Here is a 14,979-nt window from a genome sequence, read left to right on the forward strand (position 1 = left end):
TGGAGGCTTGACATACAAAATGGAAACTTGACATTACTTGACATTACTTTACAGACACAGGCCTAAACCATACAATATTAATTTGAAACAATAATCAATGCAAAAATGATAGGAACACAATATAATACAATATAAAACAGTAAATATCAATACAAACATAACAGAACACTATTTACAATATTAAAAGGGGCTTATTACAGTAATAGCATACAAGAACTTAGCTTACCTAGTACTACTTGTAATCACTTATAAGGGATAGAGAGAAAGTCAGAAATGGTTGGGGAAGGGGAGAGAATGCATTTTAAAATAAAATTAAAAAAAGAAATACTGGGGGTTTTGCTACAGTACAGGCAAAAATGAGGGCCTCAAGTGGTAGGTGCCTCAAAGGGCAGCCTGTTAAGGAGGGAAGGATGAGTGCATGGAGAAAGAGAGGAGTCCTGCTCAGGTTAAGTAAGGCATGAGGATTAGGCAGACAAGCAGCAAAATGAGCAGAATGTAGAAAGGCACCAAAGGCCAAACTCTGGTCTTCTGAAAGGTGCCTCCTAAATATATTAATTTGGCATAGCTGATGAAAGGGTGAGGCCATATTGTGTAGAGAGGCTCTGGTTTGGAATGACGGGGAGGTTGCAACCTCCGCTTTGCAGTGGAGGCTGCCCAGAGGTTTCTCTTTAACAGGATGGATACTAGCATTCAGAAGTGAGTAAGTAGAAGAACTCTTTGTCTCAGATTCTGCACTTGATGCATCGATCTAATGGCGCTAAGGAAAAAGGAACAGTTCTAAATTGGTGTTACTAATACTGATAATAATGATAATATTTGGAGGAAAAGGTGATTTCAGTACTTAACACCACCAGTAGGATCACATTATCTCTTTCTGGATCCTGTTAGGTGACCTCCACCTTGCAGAATGCGACCCATGGTAGAGAAGCACAAGTTTTGTCTTTCATATTCAGCTAAACATGAATCCAATTTATTTCCAAGATGGAAACCCATCAGAAGTAGTTCTTATTCTTCCGATTGAACCCAGTTATTCATTTCTGTTGATAGGAAAACATGTGTTCTGTGTTTGCAATTTGGATGATCTCCCAGACTGCTTTCAGGACATCAAGGATGCATATTAGTGCAATTATAGCAGTCTTAGGAATATTCAGGAGGAGTGTCTTGCCACTCTGATAACCAGCATTGAAGTAATCAAAAGACTGAGAAATAACAGAGAGAAAACTCTTGTATAAATACTTTTCAAAATTATTTTATTTATTACTAAATGGGACATGACAGCCATCCATTGCAGGCTTGTAAAAGTCCTATTTTAATAGATTCTCTCTTTTCTTGTCAAGATCTATTTGTCCATTGTCCTGTTTGTCTAGGAATATACTATTAATCAAATGCTCTGACTGAGAGTTCCCTTTTTCTCAGTCTGTCTCTATCTTCATATTTAAAATGCTGTCTTTCACATCTACGCCTGCCATAGTGTTTGGCAGCAGGAAGTTATACCAGAAGCTGGTCCTGGACCTTGTAAATTATATGGCCAAGAAAGAATGTTCAGGTTTTGTACCATGCACATTTTCATTTTCAAAACAAAATTCTAACCTTAACCATTAAGATGAACTTCCAAATTTGAATGGTAAGATAAGAAAAGCAATGAGTCTACAGAAGGCCCTAATGTTTGATCTTTTCTTTCACACCGTTCATCTTGATGAGCTGTTACTTGAAAGCTTAGTAAAACTTGAACTTGGAGCCAGAGGTTTCAAGCTGGCGGCTTTTGACCAGGGTGTGCTGATAGTCCTCCTAGTACTTTGGAAACTCAAGGGTCCCTAGCTAGATTCCTCTTAGTTCCTTCTCTGCTGCTCAGTCATACTACCAAATCTGGGATTTTCTCCCCTGCATTAGTTTGGCAGAATGTGAAAGTTTTTGCCTTCCTCTGTAGTGTGGGGCATGGTCATTTTCCTAAGACCTTCTGTGCATATATTAACCAACCACTCCTCTGTCATTGTAGTGGCAGAGTGTTGGCAGTGCCCTTGTCTCCATTGCTTTTACCTCTGGCGTAGTGTAAGACATTCTTGGGGTTTATAGTTTTTTGCCTTTTTGTGTGTGAGGGTTTGAAGGGACAGCTTGGGAGTTTGGGGGTAATCTGCAAATTCAGGGGACTGGACTAAGTAGCGTCTTCCAATCCTGTATTTGATTTTACTATAATCCTTTCAGCACCTTGAAACACTTTAAAAATATTTATCTAGCTATAAATTGTTAGCCATTTTTTCTCTTAATGATTGCATTTATGGAGCACGTAGGTTTTTGGAGATGAAGAATATCTGTCATGTTATTGTTTTGCAATTGCTGCCATATGACTTTCCTGATTAAAGTATGATGATGTATCCAACTTGAACTTTTACACAAGATGGTGGGTCAATATGGGGGTGGAGGAAAATGCCTGTTTTAACAAAAGGACTTTTAATTTCACTGTGGATGAGAGCGTGTCACTGGACAAGACAAAAAAGGAATGACAAATATCTTGAGTCTTTGCTTTTCAGGCTGTGAGAAGGAGCAGCTAAGAAAATTGCAGTGGACAGCAATGAAGGAGAGGGCTAATGCTAATCTGTAGTAACTTGAAAGATCATTTCTATTCTAAACTCCTTTTCAGGGTTCATTATGTCTTTTAAACTTTATTCATTTTAAAATAATGTCAGAATAACTAAATTTGTCACTTCATTTCCAGGTTTCATTAAATGAAGCATTTTTTTCAATTGGCCATAATTTTGATTCAATTGTTGAAATGACAGTATAAGGAATAAGGTTTTTGCCTTGAAAAGTTAACACACAGAATCAGCACTCTCTTACTTGACTTCTCAGCTGCCTGAGATGTTTGAGCATGCTTGTCTTGAAATCTTGTCTTACCCACCATGAGCCCATCCTCTCCTGGTCCTTGTTTTATTTCTAATTGTTCCTTCAGTGCCTTTTGAAGGATCTGTCACCTCCCACCACTTCCTGTTAATTAACTATATGTGCTGATATGGCTACTGGGCATAGAACATCTAATGGTAATGTTTTCAGCTAATCAGCTTCTTAAAGTATCTGATGTTGGAAGGGGATTGCTGGATATTATAATTTACACAGATACGGGTCATCTGTGTAAATTAGACTGCATGAGGCACTAACAACATCTAAGGGTGTGTCTCCCTGGTGCGTGCAATCTAATTAGCTTTGCTGTGAAACCAGGCTTAGCCCAGCACACTGCAATGCCAATGTGATGATATTATTTACTAGTCTAGAGCTAGCCTTGGTGCATCTACGCAGTAGACCTGGTAGATCTGGTACATGAGCTAGCCCATCCATAGCCAGCCCAAAACTATATTGTACAGTGTAGACATACCTGAATGTCTCAAACAACAGACCTTTCTCTGTTCTTGGAATTCCTCTTTGGGGCTTAATAAAGAGCAGCCTGCCACTACTGTGGTAATGGGGTCCAAAGAAGAAGATTTCTTTAAATTACATTATAAATTTACATTATAAATAAATAGTAAATAACTACTTTAATAGGTTCCTATAAAGAGGGAAGGCCTGAGACAAGTCGCAAGTATCAAGGAAGCTGTTTAACTCAAATTTTGACTTTAAAAAGGATAGAAAAATTCTTCCCCTCGAGCATATATTGCATATTCTGAGGCTCACAAAGAAGCCTCCAAAGTCCAAACACTAACTAAACATCCCAACATGCCTTTTAAGAAGGCAAGTATTCTTCCTATGTGGAAGATGGGAGTTCACAATTGATGTGCCTAACCTTACAGCCAGGGACAGACATTACACACAAACTGGTTTAAGTGATCAGAAAGTGATTTAAACCTGTAACAGAACAGACGTTCAGTGTACATAAACCAGTTTCAAAATGACTGAAACCGGTTTGAGATAAACCTGGTTGAACATAGTATCAGACTTAACTGATTTGGCTCAAACCGGTTTATGCATCGTCTGTCCTAGACCCTTTGCTGGTTTGAGTTAAATCAGAGATCCCCAGCATCCCTGCAAGCTCTCTGAGTTGGGCAGGGCTCTCTGGTCCAGCTCAGCCAAGCTCCCCAGCCTGAGCAAGGACATGCAGGGGTGGATGTCTGGCTAGAGAGGGGTTTAATTCCTCCCTCCATGCGCCACCAGCAGGGACCTGAGCCGGGTCTGCCTCGCACCCCCACCCCACTCCTTGCTCCCTGCCCAGAATAGGCCTCCGGCTGTCCCCTCTGCTAGAGGCTGGAAGGAGTCAGAATAACCCCATCACTGGCCAGGCGGGGCTTGTCTTGAGCAGGGAGATGCCTCTCACAGCGTGAGCCCAGGGTCCTATTCTGGGCAGGGAGCGAGGGAAGAGTGCCGGACGGACCTGACTCTGGTTCCTGCTGGTGGCACAGGGGAGGGGGAAATTAAACCTCTCTCTGGCCAGTTCAGCCTGGCCTGGCCATGCCCTCCCCGCAGCTTCCCTGCAGCCGAGGGCCACTTTAGTGGCCCCTGGTACCTGGGCTGAGCAACTGCAGGCATGTGCCCACATTTCCTCTGTGCAAAGAGCATGTTTGTCCAGTTACACACCAGTTCAGCCTGGGCAGGTTAGACTAATCTGCAAAGGTTGAATCAGTTCAGGCTCTGGCTTCTTGAATGTCTGTCCCTAGCCTGTGTGTTAGAGCCAGGAAACTAACTTTCACTTTCTTTAACCCTCATTTCCTTTGACTTAAGTCACTGTGCCTTTACTATTAAGACTATCTTTTAAAAAAAATATGGTTGAGGAGTGTCTCAGTTTTAATAGATTACAAATGTGTTTTCTGATGTTAACATATTGTGAGGTAGTCATGCAGGTTGGCTGTGTTTTAAGAGACTTGCTATACTAAAAGGGATATAGGCTAAATACTTGAGGATATGGGGTGTTGATCTTTGTCCTAGATAGTTTGAGGACTTCCTAGAAACATGTTAGATTATATATTATATATTACATATGACACAATTGGCTACAAGTAATGTCATGAAATACAAAATAATTTATGAATTCATGTCTTGGCAGGAGAATGTGTCCCTTGCTGATATTTTGTCACTGCGGGATAGCTGTCTTACTGAGCAAGATATCTGGGCAATTTGCCTGGAGTGTAGCCATTCTCTGAAGAGTGTTGCCCATTCTGCAATCTTCCAGACACTCTGCATTACTCCTGACACTTTGGCTTTTAACACCAATGGCAATGTATGCTTCATGGAACAACTCAGTGGTAAGTATTTATGCTTCTAGGCAATTTGTTAAAAAGTATGATAACTCATGCTGAGAAGATTAATAAAACGTTATACTCTATTCATCAAACTTTACACAGATTTTAATTGGATTGAAAAGCATATTTTTTTTTAATGAATAGATGCATGCCACTCCACGTGAAACTACACAAGACTAGGTTTCAGAATAGTAAAAATGGACCTACATCAATGCTAATGTTGAACAGTTTTCCAATTCAATTTAATAAATGCTTGCGTCCATGTGTGTATAGTAATCAAAACATAGAAAGAATGTACTCTGGTGTGTTTTCCCATGTGAATTCATTACCCATGAATTTTAAACATTGTCAGTCATAGACTTGTTTCCACATGTTTGAAAAGACGCAGGCAAAGTATAATCCTTTGCCATTTCTCTAAGCCTTAAAGTAAATGTACAAAATGAAAAAGAAAGTTGGCATTTAGCATCCTTTGTTGAAGCTGGTCATAGATTTGGCAGTAAAATGCATGTGACCTGATAAAGTTTGTACTTAACATGAACTGAGTGATGTCAGTCAGCCTTGCCTGATAAAGTTACCATTTTTCATGGAATTGCTTCTTCTCTAGTCATGAGTGACATGCAGAATATGTGGCTTAAGTGACTGCAGTTCAAAAGTGAACGTTAAGTGTTCCAAACAGCAGCATATAGCAGAATGTACGATCTTCTAGTATCACAGGAGGTGGGGGGGGAATGCTTGGTGTAACAAAAGGACTTTTGATTTCATTGTGGATGAGAGACTGTCACTGGGCAAGACCGAAAAGGAATGGCAAATATCTCTAGTCTTTGCTTTTCAGGCTGCAAGAAGGGGCAGCTAAGAAAACTGCAAGTGGGGAGCAGTGAAGGAGAGAGGTCTAATGCCAGCCTTTAGTAACTTGAAAGATCATTTCTATTCCAAACCCCTTCTCTTAGGTTTTATTATGTCTCTTAAACTTAATTCATGTTAAAATAATGTCAGAATAACTAAACTTGTCACTTAATTTCCAGATGTTATTGAATAAAGTCTTTTTCTGAATTGGCCATAATTTTGATTTAAATTGTTGAAATGGCACCTAAAGGAATCAGATTTTTAGATTGTTGAATATTAGTGGTACCACAATTTAAATGAATAAAACATGAGCTTTGAGCAGGCGGTTGGACTAAATTACCTTCTGAGGTCCCTTCCAACCCTAATTTTCTATGACTCCATGATTTAATAAAACAAAAGATAGAAACAACAAATATATATATATATAAAAAAGTATATCTGAATTTGATTAATTTTAAAACATACTAATGAGGTTCACTTATTTAAATCTGTTTCACTTCCAGATTCTTACAGCCAGAGGCTGCCTGTGCCACTTGTGGCCAACCTGAAGCACATGCTCCACGAATGGCACCAACAGCCCCTATGGCACGCTGGAAGGGGACAGGCAGCAAAACAGCAGATAGGGCAGGAAACAAAGAAGAGTAGAGTTAGGAGCAGAAAGCAGAGGAAGTAAATCAGAGTGACACCTGGGGATGGTGGGGGGCTAATTTGCAGCACAGAATCAAAAGTTGACCACCATTGCACTAGCATGATGCTACAGTATTTGGCTTACCTGTGCAGGAGAAATCTCTTTTATTTATTTATTTATTTATTTTTTAAAGGAAATAATCCTTTTAAATATTTATATCTAGGGGTCTTTGTGTGTATTTTAAGATTTTGTAAGAATTTTTTTAAGTCTAATTTGCCACAACGTTTCTTTAAAAGATACTTACTACTTTCCTTGTCGAAAGAAATAAGGTTGATAGATGAAACATTTTGTAATGCCAAAGATTTGAGATCTTGGTTTCATTTTGGAGCCAAAAAAACAAAGAGTTCACAAGAGACAGAAATCTAAACTAATGGCTGAAAAGTATTTAAGCTATAAATTTGAACACGTGAAGGTACCTCTTTAAATGCTGAGTTTTTTAATGAAGAAGAAAAGGATATACGATAATGGTGGCACCGTGCCGCTCCACCTTCCCCCTGGACTCTGAGCCACTGGGACACTTGACCGACTGTCTGGGATCAGCCAACAAAATTCGGAACTGTCTTGGCTAAACCAGGATGTATGGTCACCCTATTTATAAATGACTTGCAAGTAATTCACATAGTCATAGTATGTCTTTCCTTTCTAATGGTGTGACAGTGTGGGTTCCAACTAACAGGGAAAAGAAGGCAAAACTGAGTAGCAGCGCATGCAAAAATACCATAGTTGGAGAGCTTTTTGATCTAATACAAATAATAATGCAGCAGATTTTCCAAATGTAAAGTATTACCCAACTGCAACCTTTAACTCTTCTAAATGGGTTCAGAAGGAGAAAGAAAAGCAAAGAGAAAACCCATGGTCTGTAGGGAAGGACACTACAATAGAATAACATTACCTTCTCTACACCGTAGGAAGGGAATTGTTGCTTACTAGACAGCAGATATAGGAAAGTGGTTCTTGCAGAAAGCTACTATATTTCATAAACCAGTTAAAAGTATCCTGTAACCAAAGGTAGCATCTGTCTCTGCAGTCAGAACTAGCTAACAGTGATACATTTGTAAATATATATTATATACTGTATTTGTAAATATATTAGTAGCTTTAGTATTCAGTGTCCAGTGTTTAGTTCTCTCAGCCTAAGACAAGATGAGTTTACTATCTGCTTTCACAATAGTGTATTTGTGGCTTTGTTACTGAAGTGCAAGATTCAGGTAGGCTGCTGAATTCCTAAGCTATACATAGATAGCCTAACACCTGTAGTCAAGAATGCTTTTATTTTTGTTGAGAAAAGAGCTTAGTTATTTTTCTTGAATGCAAAATTTATGTCCATTATTTGTGCTGTTGTCACTTTCCACAATTTTTAGTCTGCTCAGAGAGATACTTGATGATCCAAAAGCTTCTTGTAACTTACACCTTTTCAGATGTTTCTCACAGAGTTGATAGGATGTCAGCAGTCCATGATTCCCACTGAGGTCACAGTGCAAACACTAACTATCAAGTTTTGTGGGGCAAGGATTTCTTAGTTGGTCCGATAAAAGCTATCACCCTATGTCACTGGGATAGAGCTAGACAAGCTTTTGAATCCAAGATATTCTGTGTCAAGTTTTGGTACATTTGATATATTCCAAAGTGGTGGTTGAATTCCTTCCGAACTTGATCCTGTACTTGGATCAAGCTATTACTGAGATTTAAATAACTGGGGACAGAATTTTCAGTCAAGTTCTTGAACCCTGATACTCTCTTTTCTTACCCTGTTGGCTGCAACTAAAATATAGCATACACCCATCTATTAACAAATGCATTTGCCTGCAATGATAGGTTGGAGAAATTGGAAATCTTTTTAGGGTGAGGATTTACTATTTTTAATTTGGCTCTAAATTGCGTTTTTCAATTGACACTGGGTCATATGTTAAACATTGACATGTAGAATCAACTCTAGGTTTATAAAATACACTTAATAAGCATTCTATCTTGTTTAAAATAAATCATACTGGCTTGGGAGCCAAAAACCCTCATGGAAACTGGGGCAACCTGACCATAGGTCATATTCTAGTTTGGGGTTTAAACCGCCTACTGAAAGAACTCTGTGAACTAGAATTTTGAGATCATCCCAAAGCTTCATCTTGTAGATTTGCACCTCCACAACCAAGTTGGTGTTAGGATGTCGGCTAACACTTTGAGCAGCGCAGGTAAGCCAAAGTCAACATGCATGAGGGCTTAAGATGAGTAGTGGCTGATCAACTGTAGGTCTGAATGTGTCCTCTGAAAGGCATGTAGTGAAAAAAAAAACATAGCAAATCTGCAGGTACTGCTGTTGGAAAGAACTCTGAAAAACAATCTGCATTAATGAGACATTCAAGGCCAAAGGAGGGCACAAGAAAATGCCAGCTCCAATGCCCAGCAACGTTGTTCTAGAAAGATGTCCGTAGCGAGTGTAAGCACTTGACATAGAATTTTTCTTCCCTTTTAGGTATTTTATACAGGTTGATTGACTTGAGTGCAGCTTTATAAGTAATCAAAAACAAGTTTGAAACAAAGGAGCTTTCCCTCTGCTTTTAGCAAGAGGGGTAGCTCTGTTGTTCCCTCAGCACACCTCCCCTGCTGTTCCTCCCTCCAATTCAGATGTTCATCACTTATGAAAAAAGGGGTAATAGAGTAGTTGGTTCCAACAATGGGTAAAGGAAACCAGTCCAGGTTTTTGCTGATGAGCATTATCTGCTTTCTGTTGTTTTGGCAGACCAAGCAGAATGACAAAACTATAGGCAAAATGACACTCAAGTTCTTGATCTCCCAAGTTGAGCTTTGGTGAACGAGCCTGCAGCTTGAGGGGCCAGTGAATTGATGGTGAAGTCAGCTGTCTTTGCCTCCTGATTAGTCAGCCCTCCTCTCTTAGGGGTTTTGCTCTTAGGGGTTTTACCTATGATGGTGGTGGTGGAGTGACATATTCCTTATGGTGCTTGAACCATCACCTCTGTACATCGTTGTCTTAGTGGTGCAGAGGAGTGCAAACAAACAGGCTTGTCAATTTTATACAGACTTCATTCTGCAACATAAGATTGCTAAGAAGTACAACAGAAGTATAATTGTCGATTTCTTAATCTGATGCATCTCTCCCTCTTATTTTTTTTAAGATGATCCAGAAGGTGCTTTTGTACCACCTGAATTTGATATCACTGGTAACACCTTTGAGGCAAGTAATAAACTTCAAATGAAGACAAATCTTAATTTTAGTATCTATAGTATTGAACACTAGTTTTTCTTGATCTATGATGTTCATGTTTATTTTTGGTATTTAGGAATCGATGATATCTCTGTTATTTTGGAGACATAGTCTGTACATACATTGGATGTAAATTTGAAAGGAACACGAAGTTCTTGTATGTAAACCATTCTTCACTAGCTGTTAAAATACACAAATCTCTTTTAGCTAAATATTATAGTGGTCTGCCTTAAACTACAGCTGGTCTGTATTACATTTTATATCCTTCATTGGCTAAACTTGTTTGTTCAGGGAATAGCTATGAATTTATGATTAAATATAAAATTTGTTTGCAATCCTCATCAATAAGATAATTCATGGTGGGATAATCAACAATTTTATCTTTGGCTTAATGAAGAAACAGATGGATTTCTATTGCACCACAATCCTCAAATGCTCTACATTGTTAAATTAAATTAGTATTAGATTGTTTACACTAATTCATTAACCTCCCCAATCAGCCGCCCCATTGCTAAAGCACATTTTCCCCCAACTAATTTCTATAGAAGAAATTCCTAGATTCACTATTTATTGTAGCTTTTTTTAAATTTATGGTTTGTGTTTTTAGATTATAACTAAAATGGTTAAATTAGAAACATATTCTGCTGACAGTCAGGGTGTAAGGGAATCTCTGTTTCTGCATAATCTAATACAAATCACTTTATTAATTTTGATGGGTATCTTCTGTATAATCAGTCTTATAATTAAATCTCATGCTCAGCACTTTTTTAATGTTTCTTAGTGAACCTTGGCAATGGAATGCGACAAAAAAAGAAGATGGAAAAATACAAATATTGTAGATGATGGCAGAGTACTGTTATGGAAGCAGTAGAAACAAAGTTCCTTTTCATTCCTTCCGTCATCACCGAGGGCACTCTAGAAATAATTAAGCAGGCAGAACTTAAGTGACTTAACTGTGTTTCTTCCAGTATTTTGCAAGTGTCTGTTAATTGGGCACTGTTAACAATCTTTATATTCTGACTTGCTTTGGGAATGTAGAATAAAGTTGGTGGCTTTTTATTCCTACAAGACACTAGTATTCTATTTTGTCCAGTTCAGTTTAGCATTCCCACATCTTTGGATCAGGAGGAATAAATCTTTTCTCTGTTCTTTGACCCAAACAGATCTCTTACAGCTGACTGAAAAGGTTCTTGAGTCCAAAATCCTGTAATTTCATTCTAGCTCTTTGAGGTCTTCACCTTTTTTTCTGTTATGCAGAAACATATTTTCTCCTTCAGTCCAAACTCCTTCAGTTATTCCTTTAGTAACAGTGGTCTTGGCTGCCACGTGTAAGCATCTGGTTGGGCAGTGTTCTGAAAGCTTAGAGGTTTGGACTTAATTGGCTTAATTTTAGAACATGTTGCTTTTTTTTTTCTGTAACATCCATATCCTCTCCCTGGCCATTCATATTGCTTGCTACCTTCTAAATGTTGAGAACTTCTTAAGAAGTTAGGAGAGGTAGAGGGAGTTCATGAAAAAATCAGACTCCATATGATTGTGTCCTCTCTTCTGGGCAATTTCTGCGAGGCCTTGGCTTGAGGGAATATGTGATTTTTTCTATACTAGGTCCAGCAACCTTTTACAAGTCCTGGGCTGGGACAATCCATATCCAATCTGGGTGGCTTTGGCAGCATATCAACATCAGGGGCTGGTGGTGAGAAGGGTTTTCTTTGTTCTCCTACTGAAGCCATGCGCCTGGGAGCTGTGGCCATGCCTTGCTGCTCCACTTGGCCCCCCTGCTCCCTGGCTGCAGTTTAAGTCCAGCTTCAGACTGGAGGGGAGCTGTGCCAGGGCCAGGGAGTTGGAAGCTGCTTCCACACTGCTGCCACTTCTCCCTGCCCTCCCCCTCTGCCCTCCTGAACTACCCAGGCTGGCCCTGGTGCAGTTCCTCTCCAGTTGGAAGCTGTGCTCACACTATAACTAGGGAGCAGAGGAAGGAGGAGGAGGAAAGGGAAAAGTGGCAATGATGTGGAAACAGCTTCTGGGTCCCTGGCTCCCATACAATTCCTTACTGCTCGGCCTCAACATGGGTATGGGCACAGGCAAAGCCCTGTGGCTTCGTGGGCCATATATTGTCAACCCCAGCTCTCTATTATGGTAATGAGTTTCCCCATTTGTTTGGGGGTTTTGTTCCTTCTGTGGGATGAGAATGTGTGCAGCTACTTGTTCCTGGGACATGGCCTTTTTGTTTGCTTTTTAGTGCAATGGCATATGTACGATTACTTATTAACATACATGTTCAAGGCACTCTGCTGACAGTAGCAACAAAAGATAATGTTTTTCCATGGCCTGTTTCATTATAAAATGAGCCTTTAATATTGTAACTCCTAACTGTTTTGATGGTAATCCACCCTGTTAACTACTTTCTGTCAAAGGACAATTGGAATCTTTGGCTGGTCTATATGTAATGTATATTTGTCATCACTTACAGTTAGTGTGACAATTTGTAGTTTCTAGTATATGGAGTCAAAATTAATTTAAAATCATTACTGGATTTAGGGGGAAAAAAGGCTCTTTACAAATCCTTCAAATACAGGCTACCATTCTTTCTATAAGCAGTAGGCTGTTTCCTTCTTTGTGAATTGCTGGCCCTGAACTTTAATGGAATTGTGACTCCAGTCTAATTAGCAACTAAACTTAGCTGGCACTCACCAGTGTCCCAGAGTAACAGACACGGGCAACACATTGGAATGCACTGCTATTCCAGTGTCTGAAAAGGCGCCTTTATAGACTTAGGTTTTGAGTGAGCATTATGGATAGTAAGAGAAAGTTTGGTTTACTGGATCAAGCACAGGACTGAGTAATGGGTATTCTGAGTTCATGTGTATTCTGGGAAAGTCAGTAAATCTTTCTTTTTTCCCAGCTATAAAATGGCAATGTTTAATTGGCAATGCTAATTTCAGAGCAATTAAAAAAATTCAAAGACTAAAATTCAACACTGGAGAGTTAAGTTTAAAGTACTACTGAGATGCAATTGGCAGAGTTGTTATAGATCACCAGATACTAAGGTGAAGGTGGCTATGGAAAGAACTTCCAGTACTGTCAGTGAAAAAGTCATCGCTTAGAAAGGCTCTCAGTGACTTTTCAAAATTTCTTTTAGCCAACCTGATGACCTAGTGCTAGCACAATGTAAGGGTCATAATCAAACAGCTGGGGAGTGATGTGCAGTCAGTATGCCTGCCTGCTTTTAGAAGGGAGGGATCCCAAATCTGGGGTGCGAGTGAGAAGCTTCAGTGGCTGCTCCATTTCCCTCCTAAACTGGTCCAATACTTGGATGCAGTTGCCTGATTAGGCACTGCTCCAGCCCTTTTTTACTAGTGTAGGATTGTGGCAGTGCAAGGAAAAGGAAGAATGCTGATTAGATTGTTTATTTTCCTACAGGACAGCATTTAATGTAGTAAACATGAGGAGGAATCTAGAAGGACTTTATTTTTAATTGGACACTTTTAAGGTTTTAGATCTACTTCCATATAGACTGTTAACAGTACAGTATAGAGGGAAGTAGCAGCAAAAAGAGAAAGAAGAAAGAGTAAGGTATCAAAGACCTATTTGTTGTTGTTGTTGTTGTTGTTGTTATTATTATTATTATTGTTATTATTATTATTATTTCAAAGGCAGACACTTATGACGAGTTGTCATCTGTCTAAGCCTGCATGCTTCTTAAGCTGATGCTGTTTATGAAACTGAGCATGTTGACTTTTGGTCTGTAGCTGCTGTATTTCTATCGGAGTGTTCCGTAGATGCTACCTTAGGCCACCCCTTGAAATCTGTTTTGTAAAATGGTCTCTCTTTTGTTTTGTTTTTACCTTCCACTGTGTCTTATGCTAAAATCAGTTAGCAATGACTATGTGGATCAAAGCCCTAACCCAAAATTGTCTAATAAATATTTTATAGGGATCCTGCTCTGGTTCCAGTAGAGCAGAGCTTTCCAAACTGTGTGCCGCGACACATTAGTGTGTCGGCGGCAGTGTGTAGGTGTGTCGCGCGAAATGCAGAAAATTTTGCGGAAGGGCACCGCGGAGCTCCCTTACTCGCGTCTGCTTCCCTTGGCCCCTCCCCCGGAACTGAATTACTGTGTCGCGAAATGATGCATGTCTAAAAAGTGTGTCACCAACATGAAAAGTTTGGAAAGCTCTGCAGTAGAGGGTGGCATTGAGTATTTTTAGAAAATAAAGCATTAGAGGCTGAGAAGCAGATTCATTTTAAGGCACTTGTGTATTAACAGGTGTTGAGCTTTTTCAGTATTCACCTTTTGGATATCTAAAAACTGTCATCCTTACTCAGTACTGTAACAAACAATTTCAATTCAATATTAACTGAGTTTTGAAAAAAGAATCCTCTTCATCAAAATAGCAAAAGATTTACTAATTTTCTTTCTTTTCTTTTTTTTTCTCAGTGGTTCCTTAGCTGCCCATACTCCTTTTTCTGGCCTTGCATTAAAGTGTGCTAAATTGGTGAATTTTGACTAGTAAGAAAGATACAATAGAATGTTATTGAGTTCTTTAATAGACTAATTTTAATCACTAACAGTACAATAGGAGTTTGCTTCGGGTTATATGTGGGTCATCTGAATCCAGCTTCAAATGGCTATTTGTCCACATCACAAAACTGCCATTCAGTCTGGCACAGTGATTCATTGATGTATGGCCTCACATTTCTAACATGATCTTGCATATAGATGCAAAGGTTATAGATGTCTGCCATGTGTGAACATAGTTTATAAGCTTTTAATAGCACAGCTGTTCAGTTTCACATGTTGTAATGAATGGGTTTAATAGAGGTGCATCAATATATCAAATTGGCACTGACTAAAAGGAAAATTAATGTTATCAGCTATTGGCTTTTTTTGGCTGGTGTAGCTGATAATGTTAACTGATAAATATAATATGCCTTCTGGTGGGGGCCCCCAGACACTGCATGCATGTATGCAGCTGCATGCATGCATGTGGCCAGGAGTACAGCCAGCTATC

The 14,979-nt window shown here is 39.3% G+C and overlaps 1 protein-coding gene across 1 annotated transcript in view; it reads left to right on the forward strand.

Annotated features, from left to right (window-relative positions):
- KNDC1 (kinase non-catalytic C-lobe domain containing 1) overlaps positions 1-14,979 on the forward strand; it is a 164,597-nt gene that overhangs the window by 29,431 nt on the left and 120,187 nt on the right. Inside the window, exons 3-4 of the mRNA XM_025213522.1 lie at positions 5,027-5,225; positions 9,882-9,940. Coding sequence (XP_025069307.1) covers positions 5,027-5,225; positions 9,882-9,940 — 258 coding nt within the window. The remainder of the gene's footprint in view (positions 1-5,026; positions 5,226-9,881; positions 9,941-14,979) is intronic.

This window comes from Alligator sinensis, unplaced genomic scaffold (assembly GCF_000455745.1).
Source record: "Alligator sinensis unplaced genomic scaffold, ASM45574v1 scaffold151_1, whole genome shotgun sequence".
Classification (NCBI taxonomy): domain Eukaryota; kingdom Metazoa; phylum Chordata; order Crocodylia; family Alligatoridae; genus Alligator; species Alligator sinensis.